Raw genomic sequence first — 20,966 nt, 5'->3', positions numbered from 1 at the left:
CAAAATGTGAAAGTATCTTTGGCATTCATGCGATTATGCACAAAGTGACAGATACCAGGAGAGATGTGACGCTGAGGACCAGAAATGAAAGTTACGCTGTCTAACTGGGCTGCCAAGTTTGTTAAACACTCATTCAAGGCAAATAATCATCACGTTCACAACCAATTGAAACGGATTTGAACTGTAGTGGTCAAACATGCAAACCAGAAAATGTGTTTTTTAGGCTACAAATCTCAGCAACATCTCAGCAAGTCTTTGATTACAGAAGATAATATTATTTGATTAATCATAATTAATTTAAGCTGCGGCTCAAGATCTCACTTAGATCATTAAACCCACGGAGAGCAGCAGTTCTAATGTTTAGTGCTATAAAAAAAATATATATATATAAATATCTTTGCAGCACTAATTAGTTTTATTTAAAGCCGAATAACTACTATATTGGAAATTTCCCCGGAAATGAAACTCGGCTTGTTTTTTTTTTCTGTTTCATTTCGTTAAATTGGTTTCTTTTTTCCCTCGCATAATCATGATCATGTTTTAGGACATATTTATGCCTAAATAAACTTCTAGAGCGTTCAGAAACTTTCAAGCACCACCGTAGAGTACGATGTGTATCAGAACACAATAGTTTAGTTATTTAGTTCTGTATCTTCTCACACAGAAGAAAACAACGGGGATTTGGGGAGCCTGACTGAGGGGGATGTTTGCGTGATTACCTGGCAACCATCCACCGCGGGAGTGGACTGCGATAGAACTGCGGAAGTGGCAATATCACACAGTACGATCTGTAGTAACTTGCGCAGTAGTAAATGTTCTATACATCTATTTGAAGTATTCAGAAGCAGCTTGTTGCAGTTTGCAGTTTTTGTGCAGAAATGAAGAACAGACGCAGTGATGTATCGTGTGACCTTTGTAGCTTGTCCATAGAGACGAAGATCACCGGACCCTTGTCCACCAAAAACCAGGTCACTGCTCATCAGAACTGTCTGGTAAAGTTCTTTTGGTATTTGCTACAGATTTTACGAGTAGCTAGTGAGCGGATTGCTGTAGAAATGTTGGGGTTCGCAAAAATTATTTTGTTCAGATCCGCACGAGATGTACTTGCATGTTGTATTATTGTTAGTGGAGCTCCTTTTTGAAAAAATGCTGATTTATGGGTTATCGTCGTGTCTTGGACTAGATCTTCCTCTTGACTTAACGGGTAAGGATTCTTTAATTTTGTATACGCCGTTTACTTCCTGTAGGTTATTTGTTCTAGTTTATAATTGACAAAACACATTTCTTTATATAAGGTTCTTATTGGACCATACACGCTGCACCAGCTGAAGTGATGGATATGCATTTATTACCTGATGCCCTGCAGGTGACAGGTCAGCCTCTGAGAGCCACGCAGACTAGAATCACCAAACGCTGACAACTAGTGATTATGCATTGCTGTTTCTTTAGAAGTTTGCCACTCGTCCTTCGTACTTCGATGACTGATATTTCTGACCTTGGTGTCAATGTGTTTACTGTCAGATAGTTTTACAATTGACCATGGCAACATACAGTACTGTACTTAATGAGTTAAGGGTCCCGCAGCCTTATGGTACTATTTGTTTGTTAAACATGCTACAGACATACTCACCTTTTTATTTTAAACCGGTATCATATATATACACTACGAAATTGAAACAAAACATACAAAAACTGCTAAATGTGTCTTTTTGCCATCCTTTATGGTCAACATGGCAAATTTAAGTACTTCATTTTTTTGTTTTGCATCATTTTGTTTTTTCCTCAATAGTTAACACCACAAAAGTACGGGTTCTGCAGCGCTTATTTACACAGGAAACTGATGACGAATGCCCTTCAACAGCCTACCAAGAGTACCTTGGCTATGTTTGTCACCCAGCTTTTTAATCCTCTCAATGACAGAAGTTTGGGTTCAGAATTCGTCTACCTGATTTCATCTTGGTTTCCAAATAGTAGACTTGTACTTCATCCATGTTCTGTGTCACTGTGGGGAATCTGTCATTTTTAAGACAGAGAATTTACTAACCCAGTAATTCAGGCTTGTAGAGCATAAACATCTTTTCATTTCACTTACTCTACTTTTCTTTCATGGAGACTTTCATTGGGCAAACAACTTTTCTTACATACACCCATGAGTCAGTTAACAACAAGATCAGTTTCCTTTTTGCTGAACCTATAGCAGCTTCTCAGCCTGGCAGGGTGTGGCACCTGGGGTGGCCAATCAGATTTGGCCCTGCCCCTGTGATGTTTCATTAATTCGGCCTCAGGTAGTGAAGGCCACCGTTCACCTGGCGCAGTGGCAGCCCGGCCGCATATCTTTGAAATACGTGACTTCTACTGATTGTGTAGTTAATATGTGGACTCAGTATTAAATATTGTCAGGTATTATTAGAGAATTAATCAATAATAACATTTAATTTATAGTAATGTATATATTACTTAGTCGGTTAATTGGACAGAGGTCTTATTACCCGATGATGTCCTAAATGCATGAATGCACTACATCATGAGTTATGCATTAACTCATGAGGAGATACCCACAAATATGTGTTAAACACATTACGTAAAAGATGCCTTCACTGAGTTAGAATTTTCTTCTTTTGGCTTTAGTTTGGGTAGCGCATGTAGGTAAATGCCATTAAACTTTCCTTTGACTCCTTATATTAAAATATCTCCCTTCTTCTAGCTGAAAAATGCCTCCAGATGACATCACTTGGAGAACCCTTCAGTCCAGATTATGTCATCTAGTCGCTGATACGATGGAGTCTGTAATTATGATCAATATGCTTTTCCTGAGTGCCTCTAGATGACATCATCCGTTATATAATAATAATATACTGACACCCTTTTTTTCTTTAGTTGAAGTCAGAGTTGCTCAGTTTTTTGAGTTTTTTGCCATAATCAGTTTGTGAGAGTGTTGGATGAATGAGCAGTGACTAAAGCCTTAAGATTCGGTACCTTTTTCATATCACGTCTTTGCTTTGGATACCAGTAAGGTGAAGGGCTATAGCAGAGAAGACCTCCATATTAAATATGTAAAAATGTTGCGTATAATAATATGTTTTAGGATTCTTATATGATCTGTGTCCGTCTGTGCTTCTGTTGGTCACTGGTGCCGAATATTTATTAAACAGCCATATTAGATTTGATAGGTGTGTTACTGACCTTTACCACAGAGCGACATCAACATCAGTACTTGACCAATGAAGGTGCACAACATAAATCTTCATCAATACATTACACAGGATAAGAATTTCCTGGTAATGGATGGATGGATGTTTCTCAGTCTTCAGTCTCATGCGTTATTAATGTTTGGACATTCGGTAAAGCCTTCATTTACACCTAAGGTTTATTCCTCCTCCCTGGTGAAATAGTTAAATATGAACAGTAGGTTATTACTACTAATTACTGTGTCGTTTTACAAAACATTCCATTCTCACATGTATTGTTTCTGTTTTACAGTTATATTCCTCAGGTATTTACAGCAAGAATTCACCAGAGTTTGACGAACTGTTTGGTTTCTCTGTGGAAGATGTGCAGGAAGAGGTTAAACGAGGAAGAAAACTGGTAAAGAGTATTGATTATTAACACATATACAGTAATTAGACTGAACTGTTTGCAAAGTTTCCTGCATTGTAAATTTATTTTAACATTAAATAAATTTAATATAAAATTAAATACATGTTATTAATTTCTACACCTGATGATACACATGATGAAAAAGTGAAAATACATATTAAAAAATAAAAACGGTTTTATAAATGTTTTCAGTCCTATTGCTGCACAATACATAGTTTGTGGTCAAAAGGCCAAAATGCACAGAAAAAGATATGCTTTTTTAAAAAAATACCTGTATATGTATGGACAGGGCCTATAACTTGACTCGTCCACCTGTGGCCATAGTTCAGACAGGCACACACCTGTGTGTGTGTGTGTGTGTCCTGATACGAAAAACATTGTAAAACTGTGGTTGTCATAAATATGAGAAAACATAATAGTCGAGTTTTAGTCTTTCAGTTTCAGTTCCAGTCCCCCCACCCCCACCCGGTTACAGAAAGGGGGGCGAGTTGTAGAGTTTAATGGCTACAATCAGTCAAAATACATTTTTGTGGTTTCAAGTTTTCCATGGATCGCTCTAGTTTTGTTTAAAGTATTGAGGTTAAGTTTACCACTGAATAACTGATGATGATAATAAACAGTGTTAGAATTAGTTCCACAAAGATTTTGTTCCTGACAGAATCAGATTCTTTAACACTTACTCACGACTAAGGAAGAAATAGGAAGAGTGTGCAATATTTTGGTCTTCTATTAGAAAAATAATACACACTATCATTAGTAGGTCTATGTCTGTCAGATATTAAAAGTTGTTTTGTGATCATCAGATAAGACTTTCTGAAATATTTTAACAAACTCATGTTTTTCTATGGCTTTTTTAAATTCTATTTTAGTTATGTGATCATAAGGTCTGCAGTTTACCCTGAAGAAAGTCACTTTTTACTTGCTTTTTTACGTGCTTTCAGCAAAAATCCAAGTAGATTTTAACGATTAATTCTATATTGTATCAAATACTTGAGTCATTGCCCCGTTGATGTCAGATTTAATTAACAACTCTGCTTGTTTTATGGAAATGAGAAATGACTTCAGTTTTCAATTTTGACTTAATTTTCACTGTCAATATGCATAATTGTTTATAGATTGATGTGCACACTTATTTTTTGCATCTTAATATAAAAATTACCAAGCAAACAAAATGTGAAGAGTAAAAGTGTTTGAACACTTTTTCTCTTGATTTACCTAAGTGCCAGAAACCATTTTAGGTTGTGCTAATCTTGGTTTTGCGTTAGTATTGTCACAAATGTAAGGCGAGGGGGGCCACTGCTGGGTGTGAAGAGAAACGCTGCAAGAAGTCCTTCCACTATCCCTGTGCAGTTGAAGAGGGAGCTAGGATTATTGAGGATTTAGAATCAGGGAATTATGGGTAAGTTTAACATATGTTTATTTTTAATTTCTCTTGAAATGTTTATGTATATTAGCAAATCCTGTTCTGTCAGTAAATATCATTTGGAATTGCAGTTGAACTGATTTTATTTTGTGTTTTCTGCACTAGGCTTTACTGCCGAAATCACCAAGAAAGTAAGTGGACATCTGAATTGTTGTTTCTCCTCACGAGACCTATTTTCTAATGTGCGAGATATTATGTTTTAATATATTTTTTTCTATTCTCGAAAAAGAACACAACCATGAACCATCTTCCTCCGCAAATCCTGCAACCATTAGAAATTTAAATGAAGCTGGAACATCTAAGGTTTGGCTAATGGAACTGCTCTATTTACCACATAGACCTAAAACTGCACACTTGTAACAAAGCCTCAGTAGTATCCTAAACAGCTGGGCTCTGTAGTTTTCAGGAAAATTCACACAAGGCAGAAGAAATAGTGCAATTAATGGAGACTATTTTCACTGCAGATTAATCCACATTTTGTGCTCCTGTTAGTTTTTCCAGCAGCAGAAAGTTTATGGTGGATTAATTCCAAATAAACAATTATTAAATCATACATTTATGAACAAAGGGTATTTAAACTATTGTATTGTTTTCAGAATGAAATAGTGATTTTTCTTTTTTCTCTCTTTTGTTTTTTTAATCAGAGACGGCTGAGATTCAGTGATGAGTAAGTATGTAATAACTTGCATGCAAGTGTAGCATGTCAGGCTTACAGCCATTACAACAGCTGATCACAATGATGTCCTAGCTTTTGTTTTACAATCTAAAATAAATCTACTGGTTATGTTATTGTCAAAGTGCCTGTTCTGTGTTTTGTCACAGACAGGGAGGGATGTCAGCAACCAAGAAGAATAGAGTATTGGACAGCTCTTCAAATTCAGGTAACCCACTTGCTCTAAATGAGACACTGTAAGCCTTGTGGATGTAGCACTTATACATTTACCATAGACTTATGATTTTTTTTTTTATGTAGATGACAATGACCTTGAGACTGCCCCTTTAGAGTTTGAAAGTGCAAACTCTGTTCCAGAGCAGCAAGTAGGTCTAATGTCCGATTACTCCTCTAGAACATCATTATTACAGGATGAAAATATTTAATAGTCTCATCTTTTTCTTCTTTTTCCACTTACTCTTCGCCACTACTTGACTGTGCCTCAGCCTATTGGGTAAGACCAGTTGTGATTTACTGAAAATAAGTGTGAAATTATTGTATTTATAAGATAGCTACAGTGTCTAATAACCACAATACATATATCCTTAATTAAAACTATATAAAAAAAAACTCTGCAAATTGCATTTGCATTAACATGTACTGTGTTTTTTTCTGTCATATGGTCACACTGTTTAAATTATAAATTATGCGGTTCTGCACTCACAGAAATGACTCTGAGATGCCCACAGGGTCCGGCTCAGGTAAACAGTCACAGCAGATGCACTTTATAGAGTATGTACCTAAGACACGATGTTGTGTACAAATGGTTTGAAAACTTCTGCTTCCCCCCTTAAGAAAATGAAAGCAGAGATGCAAAGGAAGATGAAGATGAAGTAATCGTACTTTCAGTGAGTTACCTATTGCATCATTATGGTAAACATGCATCCATGATTGTCTGTTTTTCCTAAACAGCTACAGTACTGTTTCTGTTCTCATCATTTGGCTATGTATTAATTAAGACTAGTAGAGGAGTAATATGACATGAGATGTTTTTCCTTTCTTTGAGGATGCTGAGTCACAGAGTCTGCTGTCACCTGTGGAGACCTCAAAGGAGCCTCAGTCACTTCCACCATCATCTGCTGAAGTTGTAACACCTACAATATCAACTGCAAATCCCATAGTGGGTGTGGTTAAGGCAGAAGATGTGAAACAGAAAAAAGATGGAGGTAACTGGAAGGTTCTGGTTTTACTGTGGCAGAGCATTACATAACATTAGTATTAGTTAAGAGAATTAATATTCTGGATATAACAGCATCAGTGCAGCAAGTGGAGGTTTACTATCTGGCTCAGGATGGAAAGCAGGTTCTTTATTAAACTACAGAACCGTCAAGAGTTTGTGAAGTAATGATGGAGTAAAAAGAATACTGACAGACATGTATTGTAGGGTTTTGGCTAAGAATCTTCAAAGGTCAATACCCAGTGCACCACAATAATATTGTACATGCAGTATGTGCAGATGAATTCATTTCAACAGTGACTGACACAAGTAAAATCATGGGAGAATGTGGTGCGCTTCCTTTAAGAAGTATAAGCTTTTATGCTAAACAAAGACGAGGAAAGAAAAGGAGACACAGAATTTTTACAGCTGCTTGTGTTGGAGTACACGGCTCCAACACAAGCAACATCCTGTTGATGTTTTGGTGCCTATAGCAATAACTGTCTCTGGCACTAAACACAAGGCACATCTGAGGCTAGCAGGATTCAGTGTTTTGTCCTACTTTAAATAGAAAGTAGTGGACAAAATATAATTCTGACCTGAATTTGGTGCTAGATGAAAAGTTAAAAGATCATCAGAGTCAATATAGTTTATCTCGTTGATTATGAATTTTCCCTTATCCCATGGCAAACTATTCAATAACAGATATTTTGTTCAAAACAAAAAATCTGACCCTCACGGTGGAGCAAAAAAAAAGGGGGGGGTCAAGGATCACCTAAGCGATTCTTTAAACATGATACTTACCAGGATAAGTGAACTGCATAAACCCCCATAATCATCAGTGGAAACAGATCTATAACAGCATAATTCAACTTTCCTGGAACTCACATCTGCAGTACATTCAAATTAGATCAACCACATAATAAAAAAATGTGTCTTTGTCAGCTCTGAAGATTGAGAAAACCATATGTTCTGAATCTATCCTGAAATTAATTAATAGATGTACAACAGATCATGTTGCCAGACTCACTAAAGATAAAAGCAGGTTGTAAACAAGTCCTCTAAATCTTTGGAAGTGCACTTCTATCTACAAAGCCCCACATACATAATGACTATAATTAGCTGTGGTAATACATAAAGCTGCTTCTGTCCTCAGGGTGCAGACCTGAGCAGAGACCTGTCCACATCCCTGGTCAACACACAGTTGGAACCTCTGTACCACAGCAGAGCTCCACGGGGACCTCTCCCTCTCCTGACCACTTGGAAACCCATAGTGTTACTGGCTCACATCCATGGAACATTGCATGTGTTTCACCAGATTCACCTAAAACCGCCTGTATAACGGTCTTCTCCTCTTCCTCTTCCGTGACCCATTTAGAGCCCAGTATCGATTCTGTCAGCTTCTGGAAAAGCTGCACCATGGCTGGTTGTTCACAGGCCATCTTTGCTGATTTCATTAATGAGATGAACAATGTCTTCAGCAGAATCCAGTCAAACCAGGCCAGCCAGGAGGGTAAGAGAGAACGTCAGACACTCTCACAGGGTAACGTGTGAGATCTGCCTCTTTATTTTAAGTTTGAAACACCAGAAGCTAAGGTCTGTCTTTCAATCACAGATTATGATCTTGCACTAAGAGTGATGGCATCTTCTGGAAAGCTGTTTGGGCTAGTGGACAAGCAGCAAAAAGGTAGAGTAGAGTTTCAATGATAAGTGTTAATTTTTTTTATTAGTTAATGTACAAACAAGCCAAGACATGGCTTTTGTATTTGGACACTGTTTAGTCCAGAGTCTTGTCACAGCCAATGCTGTGGCCTAATAGATCTGCAACAATGAACTACATTTATATATTCAACATTGCCATTTGTTATTATAACATAATTAATGACATTTTGTCTTTACAGAGTTACAGAGGAAACAAGGGGAGCTGAAAAAGGCGGCAGAAGCTCTGAAAGATGTCGTCTCAGCGCTGAGGAGATAAGTCCATCAGCTACATTTAGTTTACGGAAACGTTTAGTTACCTTTCCCTGTCTCCTTTGTGTGCTACTTCCGCCTTTCTATTTCAAATTATAATTTTATTTATTTATTTTTTTTAAACAGTGAATAAGCCAGGATATGAAAATGTAAAGATAAAAAAAATTTACAGTATTGGTATTGATAAATCCAAACTAATTGTACAGATTAAAAATACTGAACCTTACATCTTGTAGCCTGTGAGGTACATGAAAATAAACCTAGTTTAACTTTTTAAATAATGTTAAAATGCTCAAAAAAAAATTTGATAAAGATTCTTGGATGGTTTCACCATGTTAGCTTTTTCTTATGGTACTTAGAATGAAAATGATTTTTATTGTATACATTTTGTCAAATGTATTTTACATAAATCTGTGTATTTGTGAATGTATCAAACTGCTTCCTCTGTCACTTTAAATGTTAGTGATATTCAGTAATTGGCCAAATCAGGTCTCACTTTTGGATTTATTTGACTTGTTACATTTTTTTTTTAGCTCAATCTAATGAGCAGAGGACACAAAAACTGCAATAATGTTACAATTGAGCCTCTGCAGGCAGGTGTCTGCATCCCTGAGAAGTTCTCTCTCTCTCTCTCTCTCTCTCTCCGTGCATTGTTATGAACATCGTTTTGACATAAAAACAAAAAACACCAAATGTAATGTGATTAGAAATTCTTCTCTAAAAAACTTGCCAGACTACCGAGTGCCAAAAAGCATTCCAACACCAAACGCTAACTGAAAGATTTTAACAGCTTTCTTTTAAAGAGAAAACAGGCAAAATCCAAAGTGACCACACCTGACACATGGCAACTGAAAAACAGTTTACAGAGAGTGCACTCAAGTAAAGAGATATCAAACAACACGCAACCATCACCATTAGATAAACAAGTTCACCTTTAATCAAAATACTGTGCCAAAATTAATTAACAGTAATTATGAAAACATTCTTTTACTTTGGTTTTGTTGGCGACTTGCATACACAAGCTTAAAAGAAGCAGGACTCCAAGCTGCAGAGAAATAACTGCTTGTTTTGTGATAATTCACAGTATTTTCAAGCTATCCTACAACTTTTTGAATCTGGAGAAGAGAACCATGCGTTGACCTTCATTCCCCAAATCATTTGGAGCATTGATAACTCTAAAATACACAAGACAATGTTGGGATAATGGAAACAATTTGTAGGATTGATGCCGGACAGAGAAACAGAGCTCAGAAATAAAAAAATGACTATTCACACTTGTGATCATTCAATTTGACACATAATGAAACAAAAATCTTAGTGTTTGGAGAGCTAATTGTGTATTTTCTCCCCGTCCATTGACTGCCTGTCAGTTATTGTAGCAATATTAAATGTATTTCATTTAAATATATACTCAGATGTACCTAATAACTGGCAACTATCTAAAACTATTAACGTATGACCTATATTGTGTTCAAATGTTGCGTTAAATCATTTATAATCATTGAAACTAGGTTATAAATTACAGTAACAGATCTAAATAATGCAGCACAGTTGAACGGCACTATAGTTCCTCCAAATAAATACATAGTTAAAAACGCGTTGGCTTGCATTAGCCTTTAGTGTGTATTTATTAACATGACAACCAAGTCTGTGTTTCAACGTATTTAGGGGTCACCACAGCGGAATATGTTCCGCATTTGGAATTTTTACATCAGACACCCTTCCTGCCGCAACCCACCCGTTTTTATCTGGGCTCAGGACTGGCAGAGTTTGCTTATTTATTTGCTTGAAGAGCCAAAAGATTTACTGGCAAGTCAAAATATTCAATCAATAAGACAAATTTATTATTTTCAAATAGGAAATGTCCTGCATGAAAATGAACAAATCTCTTCTTCAAAATACTCACAGCAGTAGTGCATAGGTCACTAAACAACTTTCTAAATCTTAATTAACTTACTAATTATTAACCAATTAGCTTTTTTTAAATATGTAACAGAGCTGTAGCTGCACAAAATTACAATTCCCAACCTACTGAATCCACAATTGTAGAGTGAAATCCAAAGTTAAAAACTTATTCTCACTCTGGTCTGATTTTTACTTTTAACCTGAGTTTCCATCTTTGGGTTATCCTACAACCTAGACCAAAAAAACAAAAAACAAACAAACAAACAAAAAAAAAGGGCACGGTTGCATTGCAAAGATGGAAGTCACTACGATTACTAAACACCGACTGGAGTTTGACCTAAACATAAACCTTAAGCATGTATTCTTTGACCGTGTCCAGTCTTCAAAATCCTCCTCCTTTCCTAGCATTACAAGTGCAAAGAGCCTGTGGTCTTCTAGCAAGAAAGTAATATCCAAATATGTCCAACAAGTGCAATTACTAATGAAGTAACTTGGTCAATTAGAACTAAAAAGTAAAGTGGTAAGAGGCAACTGGCATGAACCTTTCGAGTTTAACAACAGTTCAGTCAAGCCTTAATATACCTCAATGAATTTCAGCTCCTGCTTTACACAATATGTGTAAATTCATAAGCAGGCACTGTGGTAAACACACTACAACGATGCTGCTACCGGTCAGCTCTGCTTAGTAATGTCAGTGTGCATAGCTCCTAAAATGGTAACACTGGTTCATGTCAGGTATGAGTTGAAAAACAGACTTATTACACTGTGTAACCACCCGTTAGTGAAGGTACGTGGAGCTGAGGGGGGGTGTCTGCGTCCTTTGAGGAGTTTCACATCATCCTACAGCTAGGGGTCAGTTTTTGAAGGCTCCACAACGACTGGCTCGACAAATGAAGTCTTTGAGCAGGTTGCCGTCAGTCTGCCAGAAAGCAGCAGTCTGGGTGACCTCTGTGAGGTGATTGATGCAGAACTTAAAGCAGAATTCTTCCAAGTCCTGAACAACAAAATAAAGCACAAATAAGAATAAAAACTTTTCAAATGTTGTCAAAGAAATCGCAAGATTTTCTATCCACTTTTTCACCTGCTAAAAATATACATTTTTCTCTCTGCAATTTTACAGGGGACCAAACGATCAAATCTATTTTTTGTAGTTCTTATTCATCATTAGCAGTTTTGCACAATGGAAGTTTTTCCTCACTTGGCAGACGGGATCTCAAAGAATTCCGAGTAAATCTTTTGAAACTTATTTACTATCTTGATAAAAAGGCAAATGAGAAGATTGACTCCACTTTCAGCTGCTTAGCTTGGCATGACAACGGGAAACATCCAAAACACAAACTTATAAAAGCAAGAATATATCAACGTCAGGAAGTGATTTACTTGCAGTCGTAAAAGCTGATAAAACAGTCACGATCTGTCACGTCTTTATTAAGACACCCATTAACACACGCAAACGAATGGTGCAAAAAGTAATAGCAACAGTGTTTTAAAAACTGGGCATCCATAACCTCAAGCAGGTTCTTCCTGTAGCTGTGCCGTTACCATGCTAGGTGCTCACCTGAACCACAGGGAGCACCTGGGGGTTCAGCGTCTTTCCCAAACAGAGACTGGAAAGTTCAAACTACTGGCCCTGAGATCGGCTGATGGCTGTTCTACCCACACTTTGTTCAGTGGATCTAACATCTAACAAATTTTACTGTAGAATACTTGTATTATGTGTGTATTTCAAGGTGACTAAAGCTTTTTACATCATGCACAAACAAACATATGTTGGGTGAAAACTGACCTCTGCATCATAGTGCACAGCAGCAAACAGCAGAGAGAAGGCGTTTTCAACAGTTATTCCCCTCTTGATAATGTGTTGACAAAGTCGTTTCAGGCGATTCTCACAGTACGACGTGGCCAGATCCAACAGCCCTGAGAAGGCACAGTAAACATGAACGCCTAATAATGGCAATGTCAATAGATATTAGGCTGTGACGTTCACGTGTCTAACCAATGGCATCCTCGGGAGGCAGTTCTACATTGTCTGTGTAGAGGAACTCCAAGAAGGAGCGGTAGACCGGGTAGGAGAACTGGTTTATTTCAATCACCTCCTTCATGTCTTCATTCCAGTGGGACTGGAACATGGACCTGAAGTGTTCACACCTTCAAAAGGTTGTTGAGAATGGATACTAATGTTGTTAATTTTAAAAAATATTTTACAGTTGCATGACTTAAAGTGAGACTTGTGAGGTAAACCTCCCACCTGATTTTGAGAACTGCTTTGTGGACATAAATATATTTGCCATCAACACAGAACTTGATGTCAGCTGTCTCTGGGTTGTCAAACTCCTTTTTCAGAGACTGGGCGACAGTCAAGAAGTCATCATACTCTGCAGCAAGAAAACAATCCCAAGCACATCAGCCTCTGGCACTAGAAAGAAACTGTTGCAGTAATGTTGTTTGTAAAGCTTGCACAACAACGAGCACTTCTTAATTATGTCGCATGAGGCTTTATGTTACGTCTTCGGCAACTTTCCTTTGAAAGCTTCCTGTATGCAAGTGTACATGTTCACTGTGATGGATTACTTGTCCAAGGTTTGACTTTGATTTTCATAATTTGAATAAACTAAAACCTAATCCCCTCCAGAGGGGTTACAAAGATATAAAATTGACCTTGAAAAACAATCATTAGTAACAGAAACGTGATTTGTGGTTGAGGGAATCCACTCTGGTGCAGTACTTTAATTACTACTACACATTCACAACTTCTCTTACCCATTGAAAGAAGCCTCCACATAACTGAAGGTGTGGCAAAGCACGCAAAGACGTCATCAGTGCTGTTAAAATGTGTTAGGTGAGGCAACACAATAGATTGGCCCCTGCACTGGCCCCACATGTACACCTGACCACTCTGGGTCTTGGCAGCTGATGTATGTGTGGAATGGCAGGCAGCAATCTCTACGATTCTGTCAAAGAAGCCGGAGACAAGATGTCAGTCAAAGGCAGTGTGAGAGACAGTAAGAGAGAGGATTCCTTTTTTCTGGGGGCGATAATCTAATCATGCTAACCGCTCTTTCTCAGTCATGATCTGAACTGGGCTCAGCTGGATGTTCTTGTTTCCGGTGCCTAGTTGTCCATATGTGTTGGCACCCCATGTGTAGAGCAAACCCTCATCTGTTAAGGCCATGGCGTGGGCATAGCCTGAGACAATCTGCAGAGGGGGGAGAGGAAAAAAAAAAAACACCCACTATTTTAACATGCCAAAAATCTGAGTTTCCACATGATCTTATAAGATCTCTGTACTGAAGTTCATCAACATTTATACGTTCACACCTGCTGTACACATAAACCCTGCAGAGCCACAAGTCGACAAGGAATGAGCTGATTCCCATTGTTTCCAATTCCAAGTTGTCCGTTCCCATTATAGCCCCAACCGTACACCTGCAGAGACAAGACCCGAACAAGTGTGTTTTCTTCTGCCAGATGAACTTTTTCTATCTCCATTATGAATTGGAAAATCACCTCTCCATTGTCCACTACTGCCAGTGATGAAGTCTGACCACAGACAATGCTGATAGCCACCTTGTACTGCAAGCAGCTGGACACTCTGCGGGGTGTAGGCTGGTTCGCTGTGGATCCTGAGCCCACCTGACCGCAGTTGTTATAGCCCCATGCGTACACCTGGCAGACAAAAAAGGTGAGAGGAGATACAATTCATTCAAATAATGGAGAGGGATCCTTTAAACAGGCCATTTGGTTGTGGATTCAGGCTTTTCTAAATAATGAGTTAAATGTTATCCATCCCTTGAAATAATAAAGGGGAGCAGATTGTTATTGCAAAAAAAACAAACAAAAACAAATACACACAAGGCGTTTCCTTATTTCCTTTCGAGGAAGTTGCTACAAATATTCATGTGTACAGAGACCAAGCTTCCTAATGGTAGGAGGTGAATCAGTTATTGGCGGCAGTGTTTATGCAATCTAACAAGTGTGAATAAAGGCAATGATTTGTTAGATTTTAAGTCTTTATGTTTTAAGTTTAGAGTACCATATGATATCATACTAAATTACATCGTGTAAATAATTTGTTGCGGTTTTGTTCTTGGAAACAGGTAAGATTTCATGTCTGTAATTGTGAAGCTACTGCCAGGAGCTGGCCAGCTTAGCATAAAAGAGTGAGTCTGGCTCTGTCTGAAGATGTACTAATTAACATGCCATATATCATTTCATTCTACAGGGGTTATTGTTTTTAGCTGATTGTGAAAGCTACACCAACTATTCTTTCTTTACTTACTTCTCCTGAGTCAGTAAGAGCCATTGAATGGTGCGAGCCACAGGCTACCTCTGTGACCTTTTTATTGAGCAGGTTGGCAGATACGAGCACTGGGGCTACACCTTGGTTGGTTGTCCCATTTCCCAGTTGGCTGTAGCCATTATGGCCCCAAGCAAACATTTCCCCATCTGAAACACAAGGAGACCAGTCATTACGCTGCACTTTTTAAACCAACTGCAAAGAGGATTACATGTTTTTGTTGTTTTTGTTTTCTTTTTTGCAGCTACCATCTGTGGCCAGCAGGATGTGGGGTCCACTGCCGTAGCTCAGGCTTACCACCTTTCTCCCACTAAGGAAGTCCAACTTCTTGGGTACAATGGTGCTCCGGCTGTCTCCCGTGCCCAGGCAGTTACTGCAGTTGAGCCCAAACACATACACCTGAATGTGGACACAGCCAGCACAAAAGAGAGTGGATGTAATTTGGATTTGTGATAAGCAGCAGTCGGTTAGTGGGCAACAGGTCACATACCAGACACACAAACATAGACTCCAGCAGGCAGCGCTTGCTGTAACACTTCCTACCTTCACACACTATTATACAGAAAGGTATTAAGCAAGGACAGGGGCACTGGTCTTGAGTTTAATTTAATATTTTCTTTAATAGATTGTTTAAAATAAAAACAACCAATTATGAAATAAGTGCTTTAAATATAAACAGCTTTTTAAAAAAAAAAAAAAAAATCAGCGGTTTATTTTATTAAAGTGTTTTCCCCAAAAATACTTTTACTTAAGTTTATTTCTATTCGTGATCTGTTTATGATAGTGTTGTCACCGTACTCTCCAGTCAATCGTTATCCCATCTCTGTTTGCTTAATTGTCCTCCTGCACAACAAAGAATATGAAAGAAAAGCTCTGCAGTGACAAATTTCAAATGTACAGGCGATTTTACTCGTGGTCCAAAAAATATCCACTCCAGTTTCTCAACTTAGCAGATAACGGTGTAATTCTACAGTATAGTTCTACAGTAGACAATGTTAATTTCACAAACACGTTCACAAATCAATTCCACCTACCAAGGTAAGAAACCGTGTGTCTCCACAGCTACACACTGAACCTCTCACTTCTACCTCGCTGCACCCCCCACTACCTTGTAGTCAGTTCTTTTACGTTTGCTCTAATAGCTGAAACTTGTAGCTCCTAGGGCTGTGTCTGCTCTTTCCAAAAGCTGAGCTGAACTACCTCTCTTGTAGACTTTCCCTATACATTGTTTCTACGACAACTGGTTAAACAAACTTAAAGAAGGTAAACGCCAAAGGCAGTTATATGACGTCACTAATGACATACGCTTATAGCCTTACAATTCAAAACATTTAAAAAAAAGGACAGAGGAAACCCTGGTTGGCTTATACATCAAATCTGAATTGTTAGGAGCCTTTAATTAAGGACATTAATTGCTTAACTCAAGCCAAACAAAAAATAATATTGGTTTATTTTGGTAAGTGTTATCAATTAATTGAAAATGACATCAATCAGACACGAAGCATTTATTCATCTACCCAATAAAAAGCAGTCGTCCAGCAGTGACACATTTAGCCCGTATGCTCCGTCTGCTCCCTAAGGTTCTCTTCAGCAGCCAAAGGCTGTGCGATGTTTGCCAGCCAGTTGCTAACTCTGTCTGCTGTTTGATACTGAGCATGTTGCCAAAACAGGTTTTTTTTTTCCCCTATAGCTGGAAACAAGGTTAATGAGACCAGTGTAACAAAAGCTAAACAAGCTATAGTTCTGGGCTGCATAAAAAACAAAAAATTAGCTGTAAGATGATAAATGCTGTGTTGAGCTGAAGAGGACTGCAGAGTTAATAATTATATCGGTTCAATACTGTGAGGTTAGTCTTTCAAATTAAAATGGTCAGCTGATCATATGTAAATATGCATTAGGGCAGTTAGATAAAGTATCAGTTTACCACTGATCACAGTGCAACAATGTGACAAAATAAATGAAATTAACAAGTTACTTACTGTAAGAACATTTACTTATACAGTCATTGAACCAAGAATATTCGCTGATGACCAATTACAAAACCCAGACTATACCTAAGAAAACTGCGGTAATGTAAACTAGACGTGACATGTACTTAAAAGGCTCAAACATGCAAAACAAACAAGTCTTTTATTAACTATACACCGGTTCCTTCTCCAAAGGTAGCTGTAAGGCTTCCAGCCTTACATCACAAACAACAAAGGTAAACAATGACTTTTCGCCAAATTATTTACACTCACATCCACAACCCTGCTTTCTCTTTGAGCTCTCACCTCGTCATCATCAGTGATGTAGATGGCCTCATTAGCAGATGTTCCAAACACGCATGCTTTCCGTATTGCAGAGAGCTCCTGAGGCCCCATCAGGCTGAAAAGGGGCCATTTGGTCACATCCACCATGATGCACTCTTAAGTGAGTCCGTAGTGATGGTGGTGGGGCGAAGGGATGAACTTCAATCCAAAGACAGAGCTGGGGATAGGGGTAGGGGATGAGATGGGTTTGGTAAGTTCACCAGTTCTACAAAATTGCCATTATGGTTGGGTGTGAAATTTCCAGTTAGGGAGAATCAGACATTCATCACATTACAGCGCGGTTTAATAACAAATCCTGAGGGAAGTTAAAAACATTGTAACCTTTAATAGTGGTGGCAGATAAGTAAATGCATTTATTCAAATGTTAGCTGGGTTACCAAGTTTACTGTAGTAAATTAGACAAATCCTTCCCTAAAAAAAGGACTAAAAGGGATATTTAGATTTTGCTGTAACATTTATCATGTCCACACTTTATCAGGACTGTTATTCATTTCATCATTTAAATGGTAAATGGTCGTTTATATGGTGCTTTCATTTAAAACTTTACAATATTGCTTCTCGTTCAGCCACCCCCCACCCCACTTAATTTACTGCATGGCATACCACTATTTATTGTAAACCTTTTTTTTTTCCCTTTGTCCTTTTTGACGGATAGTCATACAGTGTTTTGATTTTGCGTTGGTGAGGTTAGTTTCTCTTTGAAGCAGAGAGCAGGTGCAACAAGGCAAAGTGATTTCCTTCTTCCTTCTAGATACTACTATACTTCTACTTCCCTATATTTAATTAAGAAATCATTTTTATTTTATACTTCACTACAAAAAAAAGGTTCAAATAAGAGAATACATAAAATATATGTTTAACACATTTATTTAATGTTTGTTAGTTTAAATAATTAAACTGCCGCCAAACTACACAAGATAATATTGATAAACTGATTTCTTTAAACCTCTATTGCCCAAAGAGTAGGAAGGATTTGCTTTTTCTTGTTCCCAATTTACTGCTCAGACTAAGGTTTGTGCAGAGTTTGACAATACAAGGAAAGTTTCTCTAAGATTTGTGACGTCTAATGCCATTTTAATAAGGAGCTTTAACAGCATCATTATGCAGCATTTAGACTTCTAGCATGCATACAACCCCAAATCCAATGAAGTTGAGAGTAAGACGTAAATAAAAACAAAATGCAGTGATTCGCAAATTTCATCAAGCCCCATTTTATTCACTAAGGAACATAAACATCATATCAGATGTTGAAATTGAGAAATCTCAACAGTTCATGGCAAATATTAGCTCATTTTGAGTTTTGATGACAGCAATCATCTCAAAAAAAGCTGGAACAGCTTCTTTTTTTTTTTCCACAATGGTAAAAAATTGTAAACATTTTTCACCATTGTGTATTATCCCCTCTTCTTTTAACAGGTGTCCATAAACATCTGGGAAGTGAGGAGACCAGTTACTGGAGTTTTAGGAGGGGAATGTTGTCCCGTCCTTGTCTGATGCAGCATTCTAGCTCCTCAACAGTCCTGGGACTTTGTCGCCAGATGTTTTGTTTTACCAAAGGTTTTCTATTGGTGAAAGGTCTGGACTGCAGGCAGGCCAGTTCAGCTCCCGGTCTCTTCTCCTGTGAAGCCATGCTGTTGTGATGGATGCTGTATGTGGTTTATCATTCTCTTGCTGAAATATGCAAGGCCTTTCCTGAATTGTTGTCTGGATTGGTGCAAATGTTGCTCTAAAACCTCTATGTACTTTTCAGCATTGATGGAGCCTTTCCAGATGTGTAAGCTGCCCACGCCATAGGCACTAATGCACCCACATACCATCAGAGATGCAGGCTTTTGAACTTTCCGCTGATAACAAGCTGGATGGTCCCTCTCCTCTTTAGTCAACAGAACAGAGCTTCCATGGTTTCCAAAAAAAAATTTAATTTTTGATTAATCTGACCACAGAACAGTTGTCGCTGAAACAGACGTTTCTGGATCGTTTTCACATATGGCTCCTTCTTTGCATGATACAGCTTTAACTTTTTAACATGTGTTGAATCCACAGAGAACTGTTGCACAGTGAAGTGCAACTGACTCCATGCAGTGATGTAAAGTAGAGAATCATGTCTGCTTTTGATGCAGTGCTGCCTGAGGATCACACGCATCCAGTTTTGACCTTCTTGCCCTGTCCCCTGCACACAGAGGCTCCTGATTCTCTGAATCATTTGATAATGTAAATGGTGGGATCCTCAAAGTCTTCACTATTTTATGTTGAGGAACATTTTTCTGAAATTGCTGCACAATTTTAGATGCAGTTTTTTACCGATTGCTGACCCTCTGCCCATCTTTACAATGAAGAGGCTGTGCCTCTTTGAAATGCTCCTTTTATACCCAGTCGGACCCGTTTCCAATTAGCCTAATAGGTTGTCAAATCATTTTCCATTTGATTTGCCGTAATTACTTTACTTTATTACTAAACAGCCTTTCTAAACCAACAGTGAGTCTTAACATCCCAACTTCACCTGTGTAACGTAATGTGTCGGTTGTTATTAATACTTTAAGCAAACATAGACCTCACAGTGCTGGTGGCTAACTAGCTAGTATTGGCTATTGTTACAAATGCATTATTCAGCAAAGTATCCAGCTGACACAACACTGCACGATGAACGGAGGCGGTACTAGACTGATCCGTTTGGAAAGTCTCTAATCTGGGCTGAGTTGTTTTCCAACTGGCTGCGGATACGTTAGCAAACTAGCCCGAATAAAGCTGCCTCTACAACACACGGAGCCACCAAGGAGTAATAACACTACACCGTTCCACGCACCTGTTATGTGGGCCTGTCAGTGGTGTCCGTCTCAGTTTTATCTAATGGGTCCACCGTTGCACATGTGTCGATAGCGATGTCTGTGTCCGTATTTACACTTTGTGTCGGAGCTGCCTCACTCGCCTATAGACACACGCTGCAACCCACTCAGCTGCTCCGGATTTTATTTGCGGAAGTGGGCAGAGAACGTATGTCACGTGTTCCACAGCCCAAAATAATCGATTGCAGAGATGTTGTCGCTTGTGCGCAGATTTTTTTTTTTTGTCCTTTCGGCTTATCCCGTGAGTTCAGGGTCGCCTCAGTGGATCATTGTCCGCATGTTGATTTGGCACAGTTATTTCCCCCAACACCATCCCCCATTGCTACCGGCACTGCACAGCTGGGGAAGGGAATGGGCTATTAGGAGTTCAGTGTCTACCCAGAGACTCTTCGACATATAGCAGGGAACGGGGATCGAACCACTGACCCTGTGGTCTGTGGACGATTTACCAACTGAACTACAGCCGCCCCACATACTGAAGAAGTGCCTGAAAAAGTGTGGAAGATCCCTCCACCAGCAGTATTTAGGTCTACATTATTTGAGTATTCCCATAGTTGTTAGAAAAGTACAGGACATCATTCAGCATCTAGTTGAAGGCCGCCTCTTTCAACTTTAAGTTAAAACTTTAAGTACTTTTTCAAAAACTTTGGATGTTTTCTGTATGTTTGTCATTTTGAATGTTTGAAGTCTGTTTTTAGTCATATGGTGTCTGTTTTTTGATCATTGTATATGCTTTAGAACAAAGTCTAA

The 20,966-nt window shown here is 38.4% G+C and overlaps 3 protein-coding genes across 4 annotated transcripts; 2 read left to right on the top strand and 1 right to left on the bottom strand.

The window, feature by feature from the left end:
* Positions 1–728: 728 nt before the first annotated feature.
* On the top strand, positions 729–6,305 carry LOC137133047 (PHD finger protein 6-like). Its single transcript, XM_067516166.1, has 9 exons — positions 729–992; positions 3,481–3,585; positions 4,863–4,996; positions 5,126–5,151; positions 5,250–5,323; positions 5,665–5,687; positions 5,843–5,901; positions 5,994–6,058; positions 6,179–6,305. Exons 1-9 carry the CDS (start codon positions 879–881, stop codon positions 6,188–6,190), a joined length of 612 nt encoding a protein of 203 aa, XP_067372267.1. The 5' UTR covers positions 729–878; the 3' UTR covers positions 6,191–6,305.
* LOC137133046 (uncharacterized) lies at positions 6,279–9,331 on the top strand. Of its 2 annotated transcripts, none has more exons than XM_067516165.1 (6): positions 6,279–6,433; positions 6,528–6,580; positions 6,739–6,898; positions 8,267–8,401; positions 8,504–8,575; positions 8,790–9,331. In XM_067516165.1, the coding sequence occupies exons 1-6, from the start codon at positions 6,379–6,381 to the stop codon at positions 8,864–8,866; spliced, it is 552 nt and encodes a 183-aa protein (XP_067372266.1). In that variant the 5' UTR covers positions 6,279–6,378; the 3' UTR covers positions 8,867–9,331. The 2 variants fall into 2 exon arrangements, with proteins under 2 accessions (XP_067372266.1, XP_067372265.1); XM_067516164.1 differs by having other exon boundaries at positions 6,283–6,433; positions 8,045–8,401.
* Positions 9,332–9,773: 442 nt separating this feature from the next.
* Positions 9,774–20,370, bottom strand: LOC137133045 (RCC1 and BTB domain-containing protein 1-like). The gene is made up of 12 exons (XM_067516163.1): positions 20,177–20,370; positions 17,335–17,530; positions 15,310–15,460; positions 15,044–15,210; positions 14,272–14,430; positions 14,083–14,190; positions 13,818–13,960; positions 13,525–13,715; positions 13,013–13,139; positions 12,761–12,912; positions 12,551–12,681; positions 9,774–11,758 (listed from the first exon to the last, which is right to left on the bottom strand). Exons 2-12 carry the CDS (start codon positions 17,458–17,460, stop codon positions 11,618–11,620), a joined length of 1,596 nt encoding a protein of 531 aa, XP_067372264.1. The 5' UTR covers positions 17,461–17,530; positions 20,177–20,370; the 3' UTR covers positions 9,774–11,617.
* Between the last annotated feature and the right edge of the window lie 596 nt (positions 20,371–20,966).

Source organism: Channa argus, chromosome 9 (assembly GCF_033026475.1).
Source record: "Channa argus isolate prfri chromosome 9, Channa argus male v1.0, whole genome shotgun sequence".
Classification (NCBI taxonomy): Eukaryota; Metazoa; Chordata; class Actinopteri; order Anabantiformes; family Channidae; genus Channa; species Channa argus.
The sequence above is the reverse complement of the archived record's forward strand: the minus strand, read 5'-3'. Positions and strand labels throughout refer to the sequence as shown.

Excerpts from the sequence above, each read along its gene's own strand:
- LOC137133047 (XM_067516166.1), top strand. The coding sequence starts at position 879 with ATGAAGAACAGACGCAGTGATGTATCGTGTGACCTTTGTAGCTTGTCC. Across the intron at positions 3,586-4,862 it reads TTAAACGAGGAAGAAAACTG|TATTGTCACAAATGTAAGGC; the intron begins GTAAAGAGTATT and ends GTTTTGCGTTAG. Across the intron at positions 5,324-5,664 it reads ATGAAGCTGGAACATCTAAG|AGACGGCTGAGATTCAGTGA; the intron begins GTTTGGCTAATG and ends TTTTTTAATCAG.
- LOC137133046 (XM_067516164.1), top strand. The coding sequence starts at position 6,379 with ATGCGGTTCTGCACTCACAGAAATGACTCTGAGATGCCCACAGGGTCC. Across the intron at positions 6,581-6,738 it reads ATGAAGTAATCGTACTTTCA|GATGCTGAGTCACAGAGTCT; the intron begins GTGAGTTACCTA and ends CCTTTCTTTGAG. Across the intron at positions 8,402-8,503 it reads AAACCAGGCCAGCCAGGAGG|ATTATGATCTTGCACTAAGA; the intron begins GTAAGAGAGAAC and ends TTTCAATCACAG.
- LOC137133045 (XM_067516163.1), bottom strand. The coding sequence starts at position 17,460 with ATGGTGGATGTGACCAAATGGCCCCTTTTCAGCCTGATGGGGCCTCAG. Across the intron at positions 15,211-15,309 it reads CATCCTGCTGGCCACAGATG|ATGGGGAAATGTTTGCTTGG; the intron begins GTAGCTGCAAAA and ends CTTGTGTTTCAG. Across the intron at positions 13,140-13,524 it reads GTGGAGGCTTCTTTCAATGG|AGTATGATGACTTCTTGACT; the intron begins GTAAGAGAAGTT and ends TTCTTGCTGCAG.